This window comes from Gopherus evgoodei, chromosome 5 (genome assembly GCF_007399415.2).
Source record: "Gopherus evgoodei ecotype Sinaloan lineage chromosome 5, rGopEvg1_v1.p, whole genome shotgun sequence".
NCBI classification, from domain to species: domain Eukaryota; kingdom Metazoa; phylum Chordata; order Testudines; family Testudinidae; genus Gopherus; species Gopherus evgoodei.
In genome coordinates, this window is record NC_044326.1 from 26,570,690 (window position 1) to 26,589,700 (window position 19,011).

General features: G+C 40.0%; 1 protein-coding gene across 2 annotated transcripts in view; it reads right to left on the reverse strand.

Moving 5' to 3' along the window:
• The window catches only part of STK32B (serine/threonine kinase 32B), a 257,437-nt gene that overhangs the window by 214,794 nt on the left and 23,632 nt on the right, over nt 1-19,011 (reverse strand). Inside the window, exon 2 of one of the 2 annotated variants that reach the window (XM_030565483.1) lies at nt 5,207-5,262. The exons of the other annotated variant lie outside the window; for it this stretch is intronic. Coding sequence (XP_030421343.1) covers nt 5,207-5,262 — 56 coding nt within the window. The remainder of the gene's footprint in view (nt 1-5,206; nt 5,263-19,011) is intronic. 2 annotated transcript variants of the gene reach the window in all.

Genomic DNA, 19,011 nt, shown 5'->3' on the forward strand with positions numbered 1-19,011 from the left:
TGCTTTTTTGTTTTTTGAGGCCGTCTCTAGGGAGACAGGGTAGCTGCTGAGGGAGTTCGCTCCAGAGGGGAAGAGAAGGACAAGCTGATGGAGAGAATCACCTTGAGCACTGTGCACAAAAGCATGCTGAGCTGTGCAAAGTCTTTGCCTGGCTGTCATCAGCTGCCACCTGCAGTCAAACCCTGCAGAGGTCTAAGGTTGCTGTATCTTAAAATATATCTGCATAGACGCTGCATCCCAGAAGCAGTAAAATATAAAGTTAGGAGTGTCGTAAAAAGTCCGACCACTGTCACAAGACAAGAGAGGCCAGGGTGGCCATAAGAAGGGGGGAACAACAATCACCACTCCTTAAAATGGAAATTTAACAACATGATGAAGGAAACCAGACTGAATAGCAACATCTACTTCCTGAGCAGATGCAAGAAACATATCATCATCCCGAGAGGACTCTCCATCTCTAACCCTTGGACCACTATATACAACTCCAAGTGTGAAAGCTCTGCAGAAGGACCTCAGAAAAACTGAGGAACCATCTTACATACTCTAGAAGGGAGCTCCTCAAACAAGAAATTATCACATGCTCCCAAACACTGGAAGGAAAAAAAAAAAATCGGGAAACCTACCTGAAGATTATTCAGGAAACTCAGAACAACCCTAAAAAAGGCTGATGACAGCCATCGAACACAAAAGCAAAAAGTGGAACCACCTCTGGGAGATACCATGACACCAGAATCCCCATATGAACAATACACAATACCTCAACATCATCAACCTGTCAAGACTGCCCCTCACTGGAACTGAAGTATTTGTACTCTCCAAGAAATTGGATTTCTGCCCCACTACAGAATCTGATACCATATTAACATGTGGAGAACTAGAAAATTCTTCTGCTGACACCAGTCAAGGAATTCTGTCACAACAAAGATACCATTACCCACAACTATCACATTCCCACCAACAGTCATAAGGGAAAAAAAGAATAATTTGACTGGACACCTTCCAGTAGACAAAACCACACATTGGATGATAACATCCATTGCTTCAGGGGAAAGAAATCAGTGATATTCTCAGCAAATATTGCATATACCATAATCTCTCCACTACTGATATAGGATAGTTATACAGACAATGAAATCCAACCATCAGATAGCAATCAAGCCAACAGACAAAGGGGGAATCATCATAGTCTTTAATAGTGATGACTATGTCAACGAGGCTAACAAACAAATCTCGCAACCTATTATAAAGAACTCAAAAGAGACCCCAAACCACAGTTTACACAAGATTTTAAAGGTATCATCAAATCCTTCCCCAAACAACTCCAAGAAAAACTCTACAACCTCATCCCCCATGAACCCACCCCGGAGACCTTTTACATGCTCCTCAGGACACACAGACAAGGGAACCCAGGCAGACCCATCATACCTGGCCCTGGCACTCTTACTGAAGGCATATAGGACTCATAGACACCATCTTCAAACCACTCACCACGCAAAGAGTCAGCTTCCTCTAAGACACTACTGACTTCCCGCAGAAACTCTGCAACTTTCACAACCTCCCAGAGAACATCATTCTTGCCACAATGGATGCGACCTTTACATACACCAACATCCTTCACCATGATGGCGTCACTGCCTTCCTCAAATACTTATAAGATAACATACAACACTCTGAAATCCACTCCAAATGCATTGCCAAACACCCACAGCAACTTCTCATTTAAACTCTATGTTCAAACCATGGGAACATTATGCCAACCTCTTCATAGCCACCTTGAGGAAGGATTTCTGGAAAATATGGACCATGAAACCGATGATATACCTGAGTTACATCAATGATATTTTCATCCTCTGGAAAGATGACCTAAACTCCCTCAGATTTCCACCATAACTTAATAACCACTGTCCATCCATCAAATTCTTTCTAGAACACTCCCACACCAGCATCAATTTCCTGTATACCATGATCAGCTTCAACAATGGAACCCGATAGACAACTATCTGTAAGAAGTCCATGAATCACCACACTTACCTCCACAGATCAAGCAGCTACCCTAGAATGCCAAGCACTCAGGTACCACAGAATTTGCTCTGAAGAGAAAGTCTGCATACACACCTAAACACATTTAAAACCACCTTCACTAAATAGGGCACTCCACCAGATATATGGACCACATCATGGAAAGGGCCACCCAAACTCCCTGAGAGAACCCATTTCAACAGTCGGGGGGGAGCCACTCATCACACATCCCAATTTGTCACCTACCACCTCACAGTAGAAGTCTTTTCTGAACCCACCCTTCTGGCCTGCAAACAACCCCCAACCCTCACCAATCTCATCAACAGAAGAAAGCTCCCCACAGATTAGGGCACAGCAACTGAAAGCAGCACCAGACCCTGCCAGAACAACAGATGCAAAACCTGTAAACATATCTCCACTGCTACAATGATCAACATCTCTACACATAACACACCTTTCAAGATCCATGGATCATATACATGCCTATCACAACATGTGGCATGCATCATCCAGTACATAAAATGCAGCAACAACAACTATGTGGGTAAAACCAGACAGTCACTATGCTCTTGAGCTCACAAAGAAAAGACAAAAACACCATATCATCCATGAGCAAACACTTTTCATAAATCGATCACTCCATATATGACCTCTCAGTCCTCTTCCTCCAAGGAAATCTGTGTAATACCGTCAAAAGATGAGTCTGGGAACTTAAATTCATAACTCCACTAGACCCTAAAAACCATGAACTTAAACAGAGACATTGTGTTTATGGCTCACTAGAACAATTTGTAACACACCCTACCACCTGCTAGCATGTCTGAACCCCTTATGCTTAACAATCTGTCTCAACTTGTATTTAACTCAGACACACTGGTTACCTTCCCCAGTCCTGAGAAAGAGCCCAAAAAGCTTGTCCCTTCCACCAGCAAAGGTTGGTTCAGTAAAAGATATTACCTCACCTATCTTGACCCAAAGGCAAGTCAAGAAAAGTGCCATGCTCTGCAAGCACAAATAAAATACAGGACATAAATCAAGGAGAGGGTTTTACAGTAGGTTCAGGCACAATTTACTAAAATAAAGAAATGATGAGGCAACACCACTGTGCTTTGGTGCTTTCTGTCATGAGGAGGTTCCAGAAGAAGATTGACAGGTAAAGTTGGGATCAAAGTCATTCCTGAATGGATGGTAGGGGCTGAAAGTGATTTGCTGAAAAAAAAACTTTTTTGGAAGCTGTGCTTTTGACATGCCGTCCTTGTGGATACCGTAGGACAGGCCATCTTAACATGTGTTTTCTTCTTTTACTGTTTGTGAAAGACTCAGAAGATGGAGTGGAACTTTTTTGTGTTGCTTTGGGATAAAGATTACATTATTTAGAAGACTATTTTGTTGCACTGACAACTATACATTAAACAAATTATGTTAAAAGATTAGCAGCATGTTTATATTTCTTCCTATTGTTCAATGGATGTTCTAGGACAGTGTTTCACAAACTTGGGATGCCGCTTGTGCAGGGAAAGCCCCTGGCAGGCCGGGACAGTTTGTTTACCTGCCCCATCTGCAAGTTCTGCCGATAGCAGCTCCCACTGGCTGCAGTTTGCTGCTCCAGGCCAATGGGAACTGCTGGAAGCAGCATGGGCTGAGGGATGTACTGGCCACTACAAGTTTGGGAAACACTGCTCTAGGGGACTGTGAATTTAAATCCAAATAATAAAAAGGTTCAGAGAACACTGCAGTCAACTGCACCCCAAACAAATAATCAGCACCAGGAAAGGCTGTCATATCAGGAATTACAAAAACAAACAGTGCTTCATGAACCATTGTCTTTTAGATAGCATTGCCATCTGCCCCACATGACAAGAGTGGATCCACCAGCTAGCTCCTGAAGAGCTCAGAGGGCTGTAGCGTTCAGTTTTCCCTTCCCTTACAAAACAACTGCATCTGGCATAAAGAGCCAGGGCCTTTTAGGGAAGGCATTGTTGTCAGGGTGAGGGGGCAACTCTGAGGGAAAGAGAATAATGCATGGACCCCTCAAGGGTTAGGATCATTTGGATATACCTATGAATACTTATCCTGGATCTAACCTGTACCCCCAACAATGGAGTCATTAAGGACCTCTGTAGTTTCACTTTGATGTGACATTCTAGTAGTGCTGTGTGATAGTAAACAGTTACTGTGTTCTACCCCAGAGGTGGCTGAACCTCAGTGATATGGAAGAGGATACTTGAATACAGTTTTGCATGACACTCATTCTTGCAGTCTTACTCAGGCAAAACTTCTCATGAAATTCATTGAACTAAATGAAGATTTACAGCCAAAAGTTTGAAAGTCAGCTTGCGAAGTGATTTGGGCTTCTGCTGGATGAAACACACTGTTACACATGTAAGACCCCCGATCCTGAAAAAATTCATATATGGATTTAATCATAAGTGTGAGAGTAGCTCCAAAGAACACAGTGAGCATGTGCTTAAATTAAATCTCCTGAATCAAGGTCTAACTTATTATCATTATTTGATCTGCTGTCCAAGTTATATGCAAGCTTCAAATTTATCATTTCAAGTAATGGTCTCTCCAATGTTTTCTTAACATGACTCCATCAGACTGCATAGACTTGTATTTATCCATACAAAAATTTAAGATCTTGGTTATTACATGATTCTTTATTATTATATACTCATTTGTAAACAAGTAATTGGTTTTCCCCATTCTAGCACATGCTTATTGAATTGAAGAAACATTTTCTATCTTAATTACATTTCAGCTTATAGACCTTTACATGTATTTGAATCAATGTAAAAAGTATCTTTGTAACTGAAATATTTTAATCATATTAAAATAGATAAATCGGGTTCAGAACAAGATCATTCTTTTCTAGACAGCCTAACTGAGGTGTCTGCTACTACTTCTCTCTCTTTTTTTTTGAAGTTGATTTCTTAGTCATGCTAAAGTCTATAGAAGATATTTACTTATAATCACATTTATATGATTAACAAGCAAATGTACTGTAGTCAAAGTAACTTAATTTAATGTACAACCAAAGTTGCACTTAATTTGATTGTGATAAAAAAGCTTCAAAATGCAACTCTGTTAGCCTAACCAGAGTGAATGAGCATATCATATTAGTATGAAGAAATCTGCTGCTAGATTTTATCACCAAAAACAACAACTACTAAACATTGATTCTTACCTTTCCAAAACTCCCTTTCCCAATAGCTCGCAGTATTTGAAAGTGGTCAAAATTAACTGTAAAAGCAAATAGAAAAGAGAGGAATAATAGTTTGTAAAATGCAGACTCAGAATCAGGAAGAGTTATTTAAAAATTAAAAACAATGCAATGTTGCCTACTCTTGTGACTTGATTACAACTCTCATGATATTTAATGTTTTTCTTAAAATTTCAGGTCCTGGAAATGAAAATATGTTTGATGGGGGGAAAAAAGCATTGTATGCAGTGTTGTGGTAGCCAGTTTGCTCTCAGGATACCAGAGAGATAAGGTGAGTGAGGTGATATCTTATTGGACCAGCTTCTGTTAGGGCAAGAGAGAGAAGCTTTTGAGCTTACACAGAGATGACCTTCCCTCTTTAAAAATAGTTGTTGCAGAGAAAAGCCTGAAAGTATGAACTGAATGTAACCTAAATACTCAGAAACCTGTAAGTAAAATAAAATTAACCCAACTTTAAAAAAAACAACAACTCACAAGTTTAAAGAAAATCTTAAAATACTTGGGGGGGGTGCTAATTCATGGTTTTTTAACATCTAGGATTGGCAATAGTAAGTCAATGGGAGGGAGAGGGGGGAAATATATCCTAGTGAGTAGTAGATGACCACAACTGTTGCTTTCCCCATCCCCCACCCAGAGTGATAGGTGTAAATTCTGGCCCAGGAGTGAATTTTGGGTTGCCTGATTCCACTCTTCTCCTGAGTCAGTCTTATTCACTTTTGATGTCACTGGCTCCAGTCCAATAACTGTCTACAGTTCCTCAGCACAGCAAAGATGGTTTAGAATTTTCACCCTTTCATCTACACAGCAAAATGCATTTTGCAGGGCTCCAGAATCAATGCCAACCTCATTGGGGGAATGTCATTGTTTGTATAACACAGCAAAGATCTTCAGACAGAAGAAACTACCGAAAGTGCAAAGTCTGGTTAAAAAAAAAAAAGTGTGTTACTGTGATTATGTATGTGATCCTTCCCTTACGGCCACAAACCTAGACACTCATGGTATGTCTACACTGCAATTAGACACCTGTGGCTGGCCCATGCCAGCCAGCTCTGGCTGTAAAGCTGTTTCATTGCACCATAGACATTTAAGCTCAGGCTACAGAAGACCCTCCTACCTTGTAGGGTCCTAGAGTCTGGACTGCATTCCAGGCCTGAATGTCTACACCACAGTTAAACAGCCATGAGCCTAAGACAGCTGACAAGGGCTAGCCACAGGTGTCTAACTGCAGCATAGACATATCCTCAGTGAAAGCAAATTATTTCTTTTCAGGTCTGATTTATTATTGAAAAGGTTATTCTCAAAACACTAGTGAACTAAAAACTCTACACTTACAATTCCTTCCCTCAGGTCCCAGCTCAGGCCATGCCCAACCTCTCTTGTAACCAGATGGGATAATGAGCCAGCTGCACCAGTGAGTCAGCAAATCAGTTAATTTAACAGTTTCCAGCAGCTCATCATCTGCTAATAGGCAAATACTGCCATCCTGTTACAGATATGCAATAGCAGTGGTAGTAGTAACCACTCTCAGGATCTCATCTCTTTGTTCAGGCAGAAAATCCATAGAAGTGAAAGGGAGTTTGGATGATGCAAAAGGATCTGCATCAGTCCTTCCCTATATGGTTTGTTACCCCAGTGCAAAATGTAATTTAAAAAAAAACCACACAATTTTCTTAGATATAATACAAAGCTTACTTCAGAAGATTTTTATCTTAGCATAGAATGGATTTACTCCAGAGTCACACCCATATAAATTAGAGTAGTATCTGCGCTAGAGGTGTTTGCATAATGGTGTGAGAGAGCAGATTTTGGCTTTCAGAACCTTTCTTAGTGGTAGTGTTCCATGAGCCAGATTGAAGGTCACACTACATTCTAAGCCCAGGTTAGGTGGTAGGGCTGGTAGTTAAGGCAAAAATCCATCACTATACTGGTGGTCTGAGCAAATTTGATATTGAGACACAACTATAGGAATGTGTGATTCAGTTTTTACAATCACTTGTCAGAACAGAATCACACTTTAAAGTGAAACCTAAAGGCTACAAAACCATATGAACTGAAACTGGCAAAATTTATTGAAATATTTTTAAAAAACCTGAGAACTGGCAACTTGTGTGTTGTTCTAGCTTTGGCTGTCCATTTCTAATGTGCCCACCACTGTGTTAACTGGGCTTCTGCAAAATTATGTATAGCACCTTTGCAAAATTGCTCTGAAAATGTACCACTTCAGGCAAAAAATCCTACTCACAAATAAACAAAACTTCCTAGTCATACTTTATACATACCTGTTAAAAATATCTACCAGCCCAGGTTGAATGGGAGAGTAGAGCCTCTTAAGGTTGATGTCATTTATATGACAATGTTGCAATTAAACAATGGGGCTGCCTGTGATAGCAGGAGACTGGTCTTGATGACCCAGGAGCTCCCCTGCAGTCCTAAGTCCCTATGTATAGCAAGTCAATGGGAAAGGCTGATGTCTCAGTGTCATCCTATAACAATGCTTGTAGTGTGTTTTGTTAACTCAATTAGTTATATTTATAATATATTTAAATATTAGATAATTTTTGCTAACTTGCAGTATCTTCAAGGAAGCATTGTTGGTCCATTTGTTAGTGCTGCTATAAAAAATATCTGCTTGATAATCACTAGGAAGCAGGATACTAGAGTGTGAGCTAAACAAAGCAGTGGGTTAAAGGGGTGCAGTAGCAGAGTCATATCATCTACATGGATCAGGTACAGTGGGTATGCATAACACACACTGACGAGTGGGCTACACTGCTGTTGGTAGAAGACTTATCAAACAGATGAGTCTAATAATATTTTGCTCCAAATGAGGGCTTGCTGCTGAAAAAGCTGTGCTCCCCTCCCTTGGCCCTGGGCAATCCATGGTTATCATTGATCAAAGCTGGTGTCCAGGGGATCTGTTCTTTCAGTGATCCAGAGCTAGTGAAGCCCCAGTCCACCAAGCTTTCTGACATTTTATGCCCTCTCCCAGCTAGTCACTTTGCACAGGTGCACCCACTGAAGTCAGCCTGAAGGAGTGACTTGCAGGATCAGTGACCAGGATCTTGAAGCTGATCAGAGATATACGTTCTTGTAACATTTAAAGGTTAAGAGAGAGGTGCTCCACTCAGTTCTTGCTTAAATGGTAGACAGTGATTTTTATCCCACTCTTTGGCAGCTTTTCTCCTTTGCAAACAAGCTTAACTCTGTAACTCACATACTACACCCCTTTTGATATTTCTTATACATTTTATTGATTTGGTTTTAAACCAGATGCCTCTGTTTAAAGACAATGTCATTTAATTGAGCATGGCCTCCTGCCTGCACTCCTTAGGCAGGTAAAGTCCTATTTATGTGTGAATGGGAGTTTGGCCTCAGAAAGGATAAGACTGGGTTCTTTAGCTAGGCCATAGATTGATTTTGGCTAGACCAGCATAAGACTTGTTAGGCTGGATTTCCTCTCAATATTACTCAGAAGAAAATAAGTGAAAGGAGAATCAGGTTCATTGGCTTCAACTGACATACTGCAGATGTGCAACAAGCATAGCTTGGATCAGAGTCTGGGCCACTAAGGCTGGTCCCCAATTACAGCGGGATAGCATTGGATGTAGATTCTTCTCCAGCAATTTGAAATTAATTCCACACAAGTTACAACACGGATATATTATATTGTTATGCCACACCAGATTGATTTTGAAATGTATCATTTTAATATGGGATTTTATTTTTGTAAGAATCTAGATTAAACATTCATTCTTAGTTAGGGGAAAGAAGTTTATGAATGTTCTCTTAAACCCTATTTCTCTAAATGTTGTTCTTTAATGGCTATCATTACTCTTAATGACTAGGATAATGTATTTATTATAGGGGGCTTAAATGTAAATTGGACTTCTTCAAGAAGAAAATGATTAAATAAGGCATTTGTCCCTTTTGGTTTAACTCAGATTATTAACAAACCACATACAAGTGATTAAAAATACAGCCACAGTAATTGATTTAATGTTCACAACTTTCACTCTCAGCATGAAGCTTAAGTGGAAGGTTACACTTTTCAACCTAACATTAAGAGAAAACAATGTTGTCTTTGCGTGAGTTGCTATAAAACAAGTCCCTTACTTTAAATTTTAAAGTGAATGTCAACTTCTAGCTACTGAAGTTAAGACAGACAAGGTGGATCTGCCAGACAATGAAAAGGGACACAACCAATTGGTAGTTGTCAGGCAGGTGAAAAGGAATCCTGGCTTCCTATAGCCATGCCACCCTGAACTGTGATCTTCATAGATAACAAAAACACAGGTTGAATCCTGTGTCAGTGGCAAAGCTCCCTCACACCTTAGATTAAAACCAGAGTTATGGAGTCTGGGTCACTGCTTAGATAGGCCACTCCCCTCCAGCACCTCTTCTGCAAGAAGCAGTGCTGCTGATTCAGTAGGTGGCACTCTTTCCTCTAAGTCAGTGCTGACTCAGTGCTCTCAGCATGATGCCAGAGAAGGGTAGAAGAGACATTTTTTTCAGATGAGACATCAGTCAAAATAGCAATATTCAATTTTAGGACTATGGTATTTTAAACAGTAGACCTATTGGAGGTCAAGACGAACAGAAAAACATTAAATATAGCAGAGAAAAGGTGAGTGGGGTAATATCTTTTATAGGACCAACTTCTGTTGGTGAGAGAGACAAGCTTTACAGCTTACACAGAGCTGTTCTTCAGGTCTGGGAAACTTACTCCAAGTGTCACAGTTAAATACAAGATGGAACAGATTGTTTAGCATAAGTAGTTAACACATAAAGAAGAGTTCCATGTGTACTCTAACGGTTGTCTCTCTCACTAACAGAACTTAGTCCAATAAAAGTTATTAGCCCATACACCTTTTCTCTCTAATATCCTGGCTACAACAACACTGCATACATTAAATATAGAAGTCAGCTTAGCAATACAGATGTGACTAACAGAGTATTGCAAACTAAATTGAGTGCTACCTTAGTGTTATACAAGTCCATTGTCCTCAGGTATTGATTTTCATCCTTCATTCTGATTTGCCTTTTCTTGTACTTACCTTTTCTTATTTAATCACACAATTTGTTTGTTCTTTTACTGTGTTTTTCCCTGTTGTGAACATTCAGGACTGCAGTGCCACAGCTGATGCTGAGATGAGCCATGGTTGACCATGACCTCCAGTAGTTCTTGTGCTTAAAATATCATCAAGATCAGACAGTGTCTGTGCAATTAAGGTATCACAACAACAGAGTTCTCATCCCTTAAAGTATTACACATCTAACACCCTTGCAGAGACTGGCATTGTATCTAATGATGTTTTGCTAGTGTAACCCACACACCTTCTGGGTGTGGTGTTCTGTCCCATCTAGTGGCATGAAGACCACTTAAAGAAAGAGATAAAATGAGTCTGCTCTACAGCCTTAGCTAGTATCTAGTTGCTTTTAGCTTATGTGGTAGAGAGAGGCTCATGCATTAAGCTCCAGACGTCCTAGGTTCGATCCTGCCTGCTGATGACCACTATCTGTCGGTGTTACACTAGCATAGAATCCAGGTGAGACAATGGTATGGCTGGCAGGGGAACTCGTTCTTTACCAGAAATAATATGACTATTGCTCTTTTTAAAATAGTTTTCTTGGTATTCTTCACTTGGGAGGAAAACATTTCCTTCTCAACTTTTGGGGAAGTTGATGCATTTTATCTTTACAAGTTTTTAAGCAAGCACCGTTTGCAAGTGGGTTATCATGTGTAGCATAATAGAGGTTAATGGTGCTTTACAAACATGTAGGAAAATAAAGTATCTCATGGAGACTGCAGTCTGAGAGCCTGATCTTTCATTTGTTACTCATTCAAATTTCCAACCAGCATGAGTGGGAGTTTTGACTAAGAATTCCAGGTTTAGGCCCTATATTAGATCCAGCACAATGATTAAGGATTAGATGTCAGGAAGTGATGCTTTCCCCCAGTGTATTGTTTATTTTATTTTATTTTCTTCCTCTTAAGTATCAAGGATGGTCATGGCTGGAGATGAGACATTAGAGAGGACCGGGGCTCCGAGGTAGCATCGAGCATTCTCTCAGCTGTTTGGCTGGCTGGTTTTTGCTCACATGTTCAAGGTCTAACTGATCAGTATATGTGATGTTGGGAAGGAATTTCCCCCCAGCTCAGATTGGCAGTAACCCCAGTAGTTTCTCACATTCCTCTGCAGCATGAGTGTGTGGTTCACTTTCCAGGATTATCAGGGTATATCTCACTTAATCATTTCCCTGCCACTGTGGAGGCCTGGGCCACTGGTGGTACCTCAGTCCCTCCTATTCTAATAGTCTAGTCTCCTGTGGGCTGTAATACTTTGGCCTAATTTTGGTTGTTGAGTTTAGTGTGCGGGTGCTGGGTCCCATTGGTGGCCTGTGATATGCAGGAGATCAGAGTGGATGATCTGGTGGTCTCTTCTGGCCTTAAACTCTAAGATTATATTTGAGAGTGGGAGCAGATAGTGTTAGAGCAGAGGTTGTGAGCGGAAAGCAGGGAGTGACTCATATGCTAAGTGTCCAGAAGAGAGGACTGTAGCAAGAAAAGCAGCTAAAAGAATCCTGTAATATTGTGTAAATTATAGTAAACCTTCATACAAACGCTTTAACTTAAATCTTTTTTCTGACTCGTTGGCATGCAGATTTCCCCAAATCAGAGTCCCTTACACATATGTACATGAATGTCATTTTAGAGAAGTAATTCTAAGAGAATTTAAGCAAGTCTATAGGAGATCTAACTTGCTCATCAGCTCTGAGTCTGGCCCTTAGAATATATATTTTACTTGGGCATTTACAGAGTCTAGAAATTAGTTTGGATTCCCCGCCCCCCATCCCTCTTCCACCCAAACAAACTCAGAAAACTTGAAATCAAGCCCCCACGGGGTGACACCTGGAACTGAGGTACATATTTAGATCAATCAAAATATTTTGTAAATTCCTGTCAATTTCAGCTAATTGTTTCTGTTTAAAAAAGGGGAAAACATTCAGAAATATTGAAACCGTTCCTGATCCCAGGTCTCCCATTTCTCAGACCAGTACTCTCACAACCAGTCTATAGGGTGCGAAACCCACTGAAGAGTAACCAATAACACAGTGATATGGGCACTCCCATGGGGGACCTGCATTCAAGTCTTCCACATATCAGATAAATGTCCTATCCACTGGGCTACTGAATTGAAGCGGGTAGGAAGAGTTCTCCCTTCACTTCCAAATTTCCTTTCCTTTGATTAAAAAACAAATTTATAAACCTGCTAATACTTTCTAAATAAAGTTATAATACTGTTAAAGATGTCCAATATCAAAATAAAACATTCTGTTCTGGATCAAACAAAATACTTCATTCAACCCAACCCTATTTTTTTTTGACTTTTCCATTTGCAGACAGTTCCAAAACTTTTTGGTTTAGAACTGACCCGAAATGAAATTTTATATTTTGTAACTGCCAACAAACCAAAAAATAAAAATAAAAAACCCAGTAGTTATTGGCATAGCTCTGGTTGTGAGGTGATCAGATAATATGGTAATGGGTCCATTTCAATACAAAGAAACAGATAAAATGATACTTGGAGTTAATATAAATTAGCCATAGAGTTGAGAACGGAACCTGATGTCCAGTCCAGCCATACCGCCTCCCAGATGACATTGGTATAGCTGAAAGGATGTAACACAACAGAAAGTTCCTAAAGCAGTAAAAAGATATATATTGGAAAGTAAGATCTACACATTTCCTGGTCTCCCACCCCTCAGAAAAAGTAGACCATTAGGAAAATAACATTCACATCACAGTCTATTGACTTTTTATGGCCATAATGCAGACAAACTGGATAATTTTCATAGAAATGTCTATTACTTATCCTTTTGCATAGACTATACAGAATTATATGCATAATGATATGTTAAAATAATAGAGTCCTTTACAAGCATTCACCCCATTTGCATTATTTGTGAGTGGTGCAGTGATTCGAGCCGAATAAAAATAAGCAAACCATTATTTTCACACAGATCATTACATTTTTGATTCATGCCACATTGAATAGGAACACAAAATTTCCACTCACTGATTTGTAGGTTTACGTAGGAATTTAATTTAAAATATTCTCATTTTCAACACCATTCCTTCAATTGTAACTTATATGTGGCTCAGGTGATGATTTGAAAACGAGGTGGATTTTGTAGAGTGCTAACTTACCTATTGTGTGCTCAATGTGGCTGGGATATATTTATTGTGTAAAAATATCATAAATCCAAATACATTAATAAGTGTTATTTGAAGAATTTTACACTCCATAAAATAAAACATATACCTCAGCTTAGGTAGTATAGATGCAGATATATACAACTTTAGCATTGCTGAAAAGAATGCATAGGAATTTGATTTGAAATTGTTTAAGCAACTCAGTAGATGTTGGTATCTAGATGTTGCTATTCTGAGCTAGACTTTTCCTAGGTAATCCCACTGACTTCATTCAGTTGTACAGATGTAACTGAGACCAAACTATGATCCAAGCTCATACCGCTGAAAAAAATCAAAACCATGACTGAGTCCTTTATGAAGCATAAGCAAAAACCACATGGCATTTGAATCAGGGGAACATTAGTTTCTCTATTAATTCCCTGTATAAAGTTCTAGAAAGCCAAGGAATTTGGATGAAACTGTTTCTACTTTGCATTCATCATCCATTTCACATGATACAGAACTCTAACAAATCAGTTACCGCCTAGGACTAAGCACCAGAACACTCTGCTGCACACCAGTGCCACTTTGAACTTGACAGATCTATAGCAACTGAATGGAGACCTTCTGCTTTAAGAACAAAATTTGTTTCCCCACCACCACCACTTGAGCCAAGTGACCCTATCAGCTGTTAGAAGCACAGAGTTTATGACACACAGTTGAGCAGATCTGATTGCACACAGTAGAGAACAGTAGAACTTGGGCCTGATCCTGCAGTGGGTTCCTCTGTGTCTATGTGGAGTTCATTGGGGCTCTGAATCTCACTACTGTGATACAGGTACACCACCTCTCTGTTTCTTCCAAACTTGAAATTGTAAAGTTGCATTAGTTTTTTTAAATTACAAAGGAATACAAAGGAATACAAGGAATACAAAGGAATTATAAGGAATACTTGCAGCTCTTTCTAGCACCAGTTTCATATGCCATAACCTAGCCAGGGCCAGTGCAACCATTTAGGCAAACTAGGCAGCCGCCTAGGGCGCTAGTGGTTGAGGGCACCTAAAAACCTGCTCAGGCGAGGAGGTGGAGTAGAGGTGAGCTAGGGGGGAGGCACGGGGAGGACCACCCACAGTAATGGGGGGGTGCACAGGGGAACCACTCCCCGCCCCAGATCACTTCCACTCTGCCTCCTCCGCTGAGCACACAGCCCCCACTCTAAGGCTCCTCCAATCAGCGCTGCACGCCTGGGCAGGGAGGAGAATTAGAGCGGCGCCAGCGTGCTCAGCGGAGGAGGCGGAGCAGAGGTGAGCTGGGGTGGGCTCCCCAGGCGGGATTAGCTGCCGCAGGGGGGAGTCTTCCCAGGCGGGCTTAGCTGCCGTGGTGGGGGTCTCCACAGGTGGGGCTAGGTGCTGCAGGGGAGTGCTTCCCGGGTGGGGTTAGCTTCCACGAGGGGGAGTTTCCCCAGGCAGGGTTAGCTGCCACGGCAGGGGTCTCCCCAGGCAGGGTTAGCTTCTGCGGCGGGGAAGGAGTCTCCCTGGGCGGGGTTAGCTGCCATGGAGGGGGGTAGCTGTTGCGGTGGGGGTGGGCTTCCCAGGTGGGGGGCTGAGTTAACTGCTATGGGGGGAGGCAGAGTTAGCTGGGGGGGTGGGGTGGCACAAGATAGAAGTTTCGCCTAGGGCACAAAACTTCCTTGCACCGGCCGTGAACCTAGCCAAAGTTTTCTTCCATAAAAAATAGGGTTATTACATTACAATATACTTTAAAAGGTTTGCCTGGAGACAACACTTCACAATGAAACACTCAGCCAAGGAGCTAGATTTTGATTCAAGTCTACTTTGTGCCTTAAACATCTGGTAATTTTTTTACATTCTGCTTCCATTTCATATGTAACTCAGTGAACTACAATAGCTTAATATTATTTTTTCCTTGTGGAGTCTACATGTACCTTTTACTCATTTGGCAGTATTGTTATTAAGTTTTCAAGGTCTCTCCAGCATGCTTTTTCCATTTGGTTATTTTGTAAATTCTAAGGCTTTTTGAACAGACAGAGATATGACGATTACAAGCCACAAGGTTGTTCTGGCAGTACCTAAGTAAATTTGAGCAGACATCACAGCTTGTTAAACTGCTACTGTATTTGCATGCACAAGCATAGAAGATGAATAGCCAGCTATATGCAGTTATGTATTCAGCTGCCCTAATGGAGTCTTGAAGGTGAACAAATATATACAGGAGAAACATGACAAGTACTTAAAAATTAGATTAAGGGGCATAAAATGTTATATTAGATGGAATCATAGTCCAGATTGCTCTATTTATAGAAAATGCATTAGCAAAGAGAGATAATGTTCAAACTGAGGATAAAACACAAGCTTTTGTTGACAGAATGTTAAAAGCAGCTGTACTTTGAGGTAAGCAGAGAATAAGACCGAGTACCTAAAAGAAGTTTGAGATTATAATATGCCACCAATATATATTCATTTGATTAGGAAGATGGGAAGAACATGGTAATTAGGAAAATGATAGGTATTTGGAGAGAAAGATAACAGCAGTTTCAAGGGTGATTTTTTATTTCACTAATGCTACATTTTTCTATCATTGTGTTTCAGAGCTTTGCATTTAAACTGAATGAAGACATTTCAATTCTTCAAGCTTAATGACTGTTTTAAGACAAATTTACCTGCTGTTTCTAATTACTGTTTTAATTATTCTCTTAATTATTTTCTTAATTATCTACAGTCTGTTTGGATTGAGGAAGATCTGAAGACTTTTGTATGTGCAAAAACTGATAACCAGAGCCAAGTGAAAAGTGGAAAAAAATAGTTCTGTTAATATTTGTTTGAATTTGAAAATAAATGTCAGTTTGACCATATTTGTGAACTAGCGGTGTTCAGAAGATGTAATTTCTATCCTGAAGGAAACTAGCATTTTAACACTTTGTTTTTGTCCCAAAACAAGATGAAATATTGAAATATCAGAAATGTTTGCAGAATGAAGTGTTCAGAAATCTATCAATCTGTAAATCTCAAAAAATTCTATTTTTGTATTGAAATGAAAAGTTGGATTTTCTGACATTTTGACTTTTTTTGACATTTTGAAATATCAAAATTAGTTGAGCAAAAACTGGAATTTCCATCCCACAGGAAATTCTGATATCTCAACATTTTTAGCATCCTGAATTAGAACAAAAAGTTCAGAGAAATTTCTGTTTGGGAATGGTGAACTGTTTGTTTCAGCATTTTCAGTCAAAACAAAACATTCTAATATGCCTGAATAGAAAAGTTTCATTTCAATTTGTTAAACTGATCAGAATAGTTTCATTTCGAGTCAGTTCAACATTAATCTGTATTTATAAATGCACTTTATGATGGTTTATTGCATGGATGGCCAATCTGTGACTCCGGAGCCACATGCGGCTCTTCAGAAGTTAATATGCGACTCCTTGTATAGGCATTGACCCTGGGGCTGGAGCTACAGGTGCCAACTTTCCAATGTGCCGGGAGATGCTCACTGCTCAACCACAGGCTCTGCCACAGGCCCTGTCCCCACTCCACCCCTTCCCACCCCCTCCTCTGAGCCTGCCATGCCCTCACTCCTCCCTGCCAAAGCCTCCTGCATACCATGAAACAGCTGATCAGGAGGTGCGGGAGGGAGGGGGAGGTGCTAATTGGCCAGGCTGCCAGTGGGCGGGAGGTCCTGGGAGCAGTGAGTGGAGCTGATGGAGGGCTGCTGACATATAACTGTGGCTCTTTGGCAATGTACATTGGTAAATTCTGGCTCCTTCTCAGGCTCAGTTTGGCCACCCCTGGTTTATTGCCTCCAGAGAGTTGTAGTTTAGGTGACTAATGCCCTCATTCTCCCCTGTGGACCAGGCTCCATCTCCCATGATGTAACACAGCCACTGACTCCACAGGGAACATTCTGTTTATCATGGGTGCTATAGTCCAGCTTGGGAGCCCAGCTCATAGGAGAGAATGGGGACATCAGTCACCCAAATGAAAGCTCCCATAAGACAATGCACCACAATGGGGAAACACAGTTTAATGTTGAACTGACTCCAAATGAAACTCTTTATTTTGGTTTTCCCAACAGAGAATCAAATTAGAGACAAATTGACATTTTCCGTGGGAAAATTTTGATTTTGTAGAAACTGTATTTTCTGCTGAAAAATCATTCCAATGGAAAATTCCCAACCAGCTCCAGCCAATTCAACATGAAATGTTTCATTGAGAATTTTTCCAATAAAAATTTGTCATTGAAATCAACATTTTCTTGCAAAAATAAAATAAATTTAATTTTGACAAAATTCCTTGGCTTTTCATAGAAACTCTTTCCTTTAATCTTCTTACCAGTAAGTACATCAAATATCAGCACCAAATGTGTGATACATTTACATGTTGCATGGTCTGAGGACAAGAATGGGAGCCAGTAACACTTGGGATGAAACCCTATGCCTGTGGAAGTCAATGGGAGTTTTGCCAGTGGAACCAGGATTTCACCTTTGAGTTCTGTAACTGGCTCTGTTACTGACCTTGAGTGTATCACTTAGGCCAAAGTTCTTCTTACGTGTCCAATAAAATTTGAGTGTCTCAATTTTGGGTACCCAACTTGAGATTTAGGCCTTAATTTCCTTGCCTCAGTTTCCCAGATATCTTCAGAGAACATCCAAATATGAATTCAGGTTATTTAAATAGAAAACAGACGTTTTCCCCCTGTCCCTCCCAAAGAATGCACCTAAGTGCTATTTAAATGCCCAAATATGGCTCATATTTTGGTGACCACATAGGAAAATTGTTCCCACACTGTGTAATACAATAAAAGTAATTTCCTGAAACCAAAATACTTTGTTTACTAGTGTCATGTAAAGTAAATATGATCAATTTCAACCACTTAGAAAACAGAAAAAATGTTTCATTTTCTGACATAAAATTGAATGATTGTTCTTATTCTAGTAGCTTTGGTTTCTGTTTCTGTTTGCCAAGGACATACAGAAAGAAGACTTATCATTATGCCCAGAGCAATTATTCTAACCATACATTTCAATTATATCAAAAGAATCCAAAACATGTAGTCCTCTTGATTTTTTTTTTAATTCCATAGCTTTAGGCTCACTGGATATTTTAATAAAAAACCTCCCATTGACTCAATCTTTTCTCGATTAAACCACACATTTACTTTTACCAGCTGCCACCACTGGACCAATGAACAGGATTCTGCACAAGACTCTTTTTCTTCATGTACTGCAAAGTACATGGTTTAGCTGAATAAGTGTGTTTATTTTAATATAGGGTGGAATGTTAAAATTCTTGATGTAAGAGTTCTGAATACCTCTTTAAATGTATTCACATTTTTAATCAATCACCTCGTGCACTAGACTTCCTTTTCAAAGTAAACTACTTGGGTTAGACAGACCATCATTATAAATTACTGTCCCGAGCTTGTGTCCTGAAAAAAATTCCTCCCCTTAACTGTATTCATTTTGGTGGGTTAAGCATTTTGGAGAAGCACTAGAGTGACCTGTCATTTTATACTAAGAATCCTATTAACAATAGACTAGAAGGATAAAGTGTAGTCC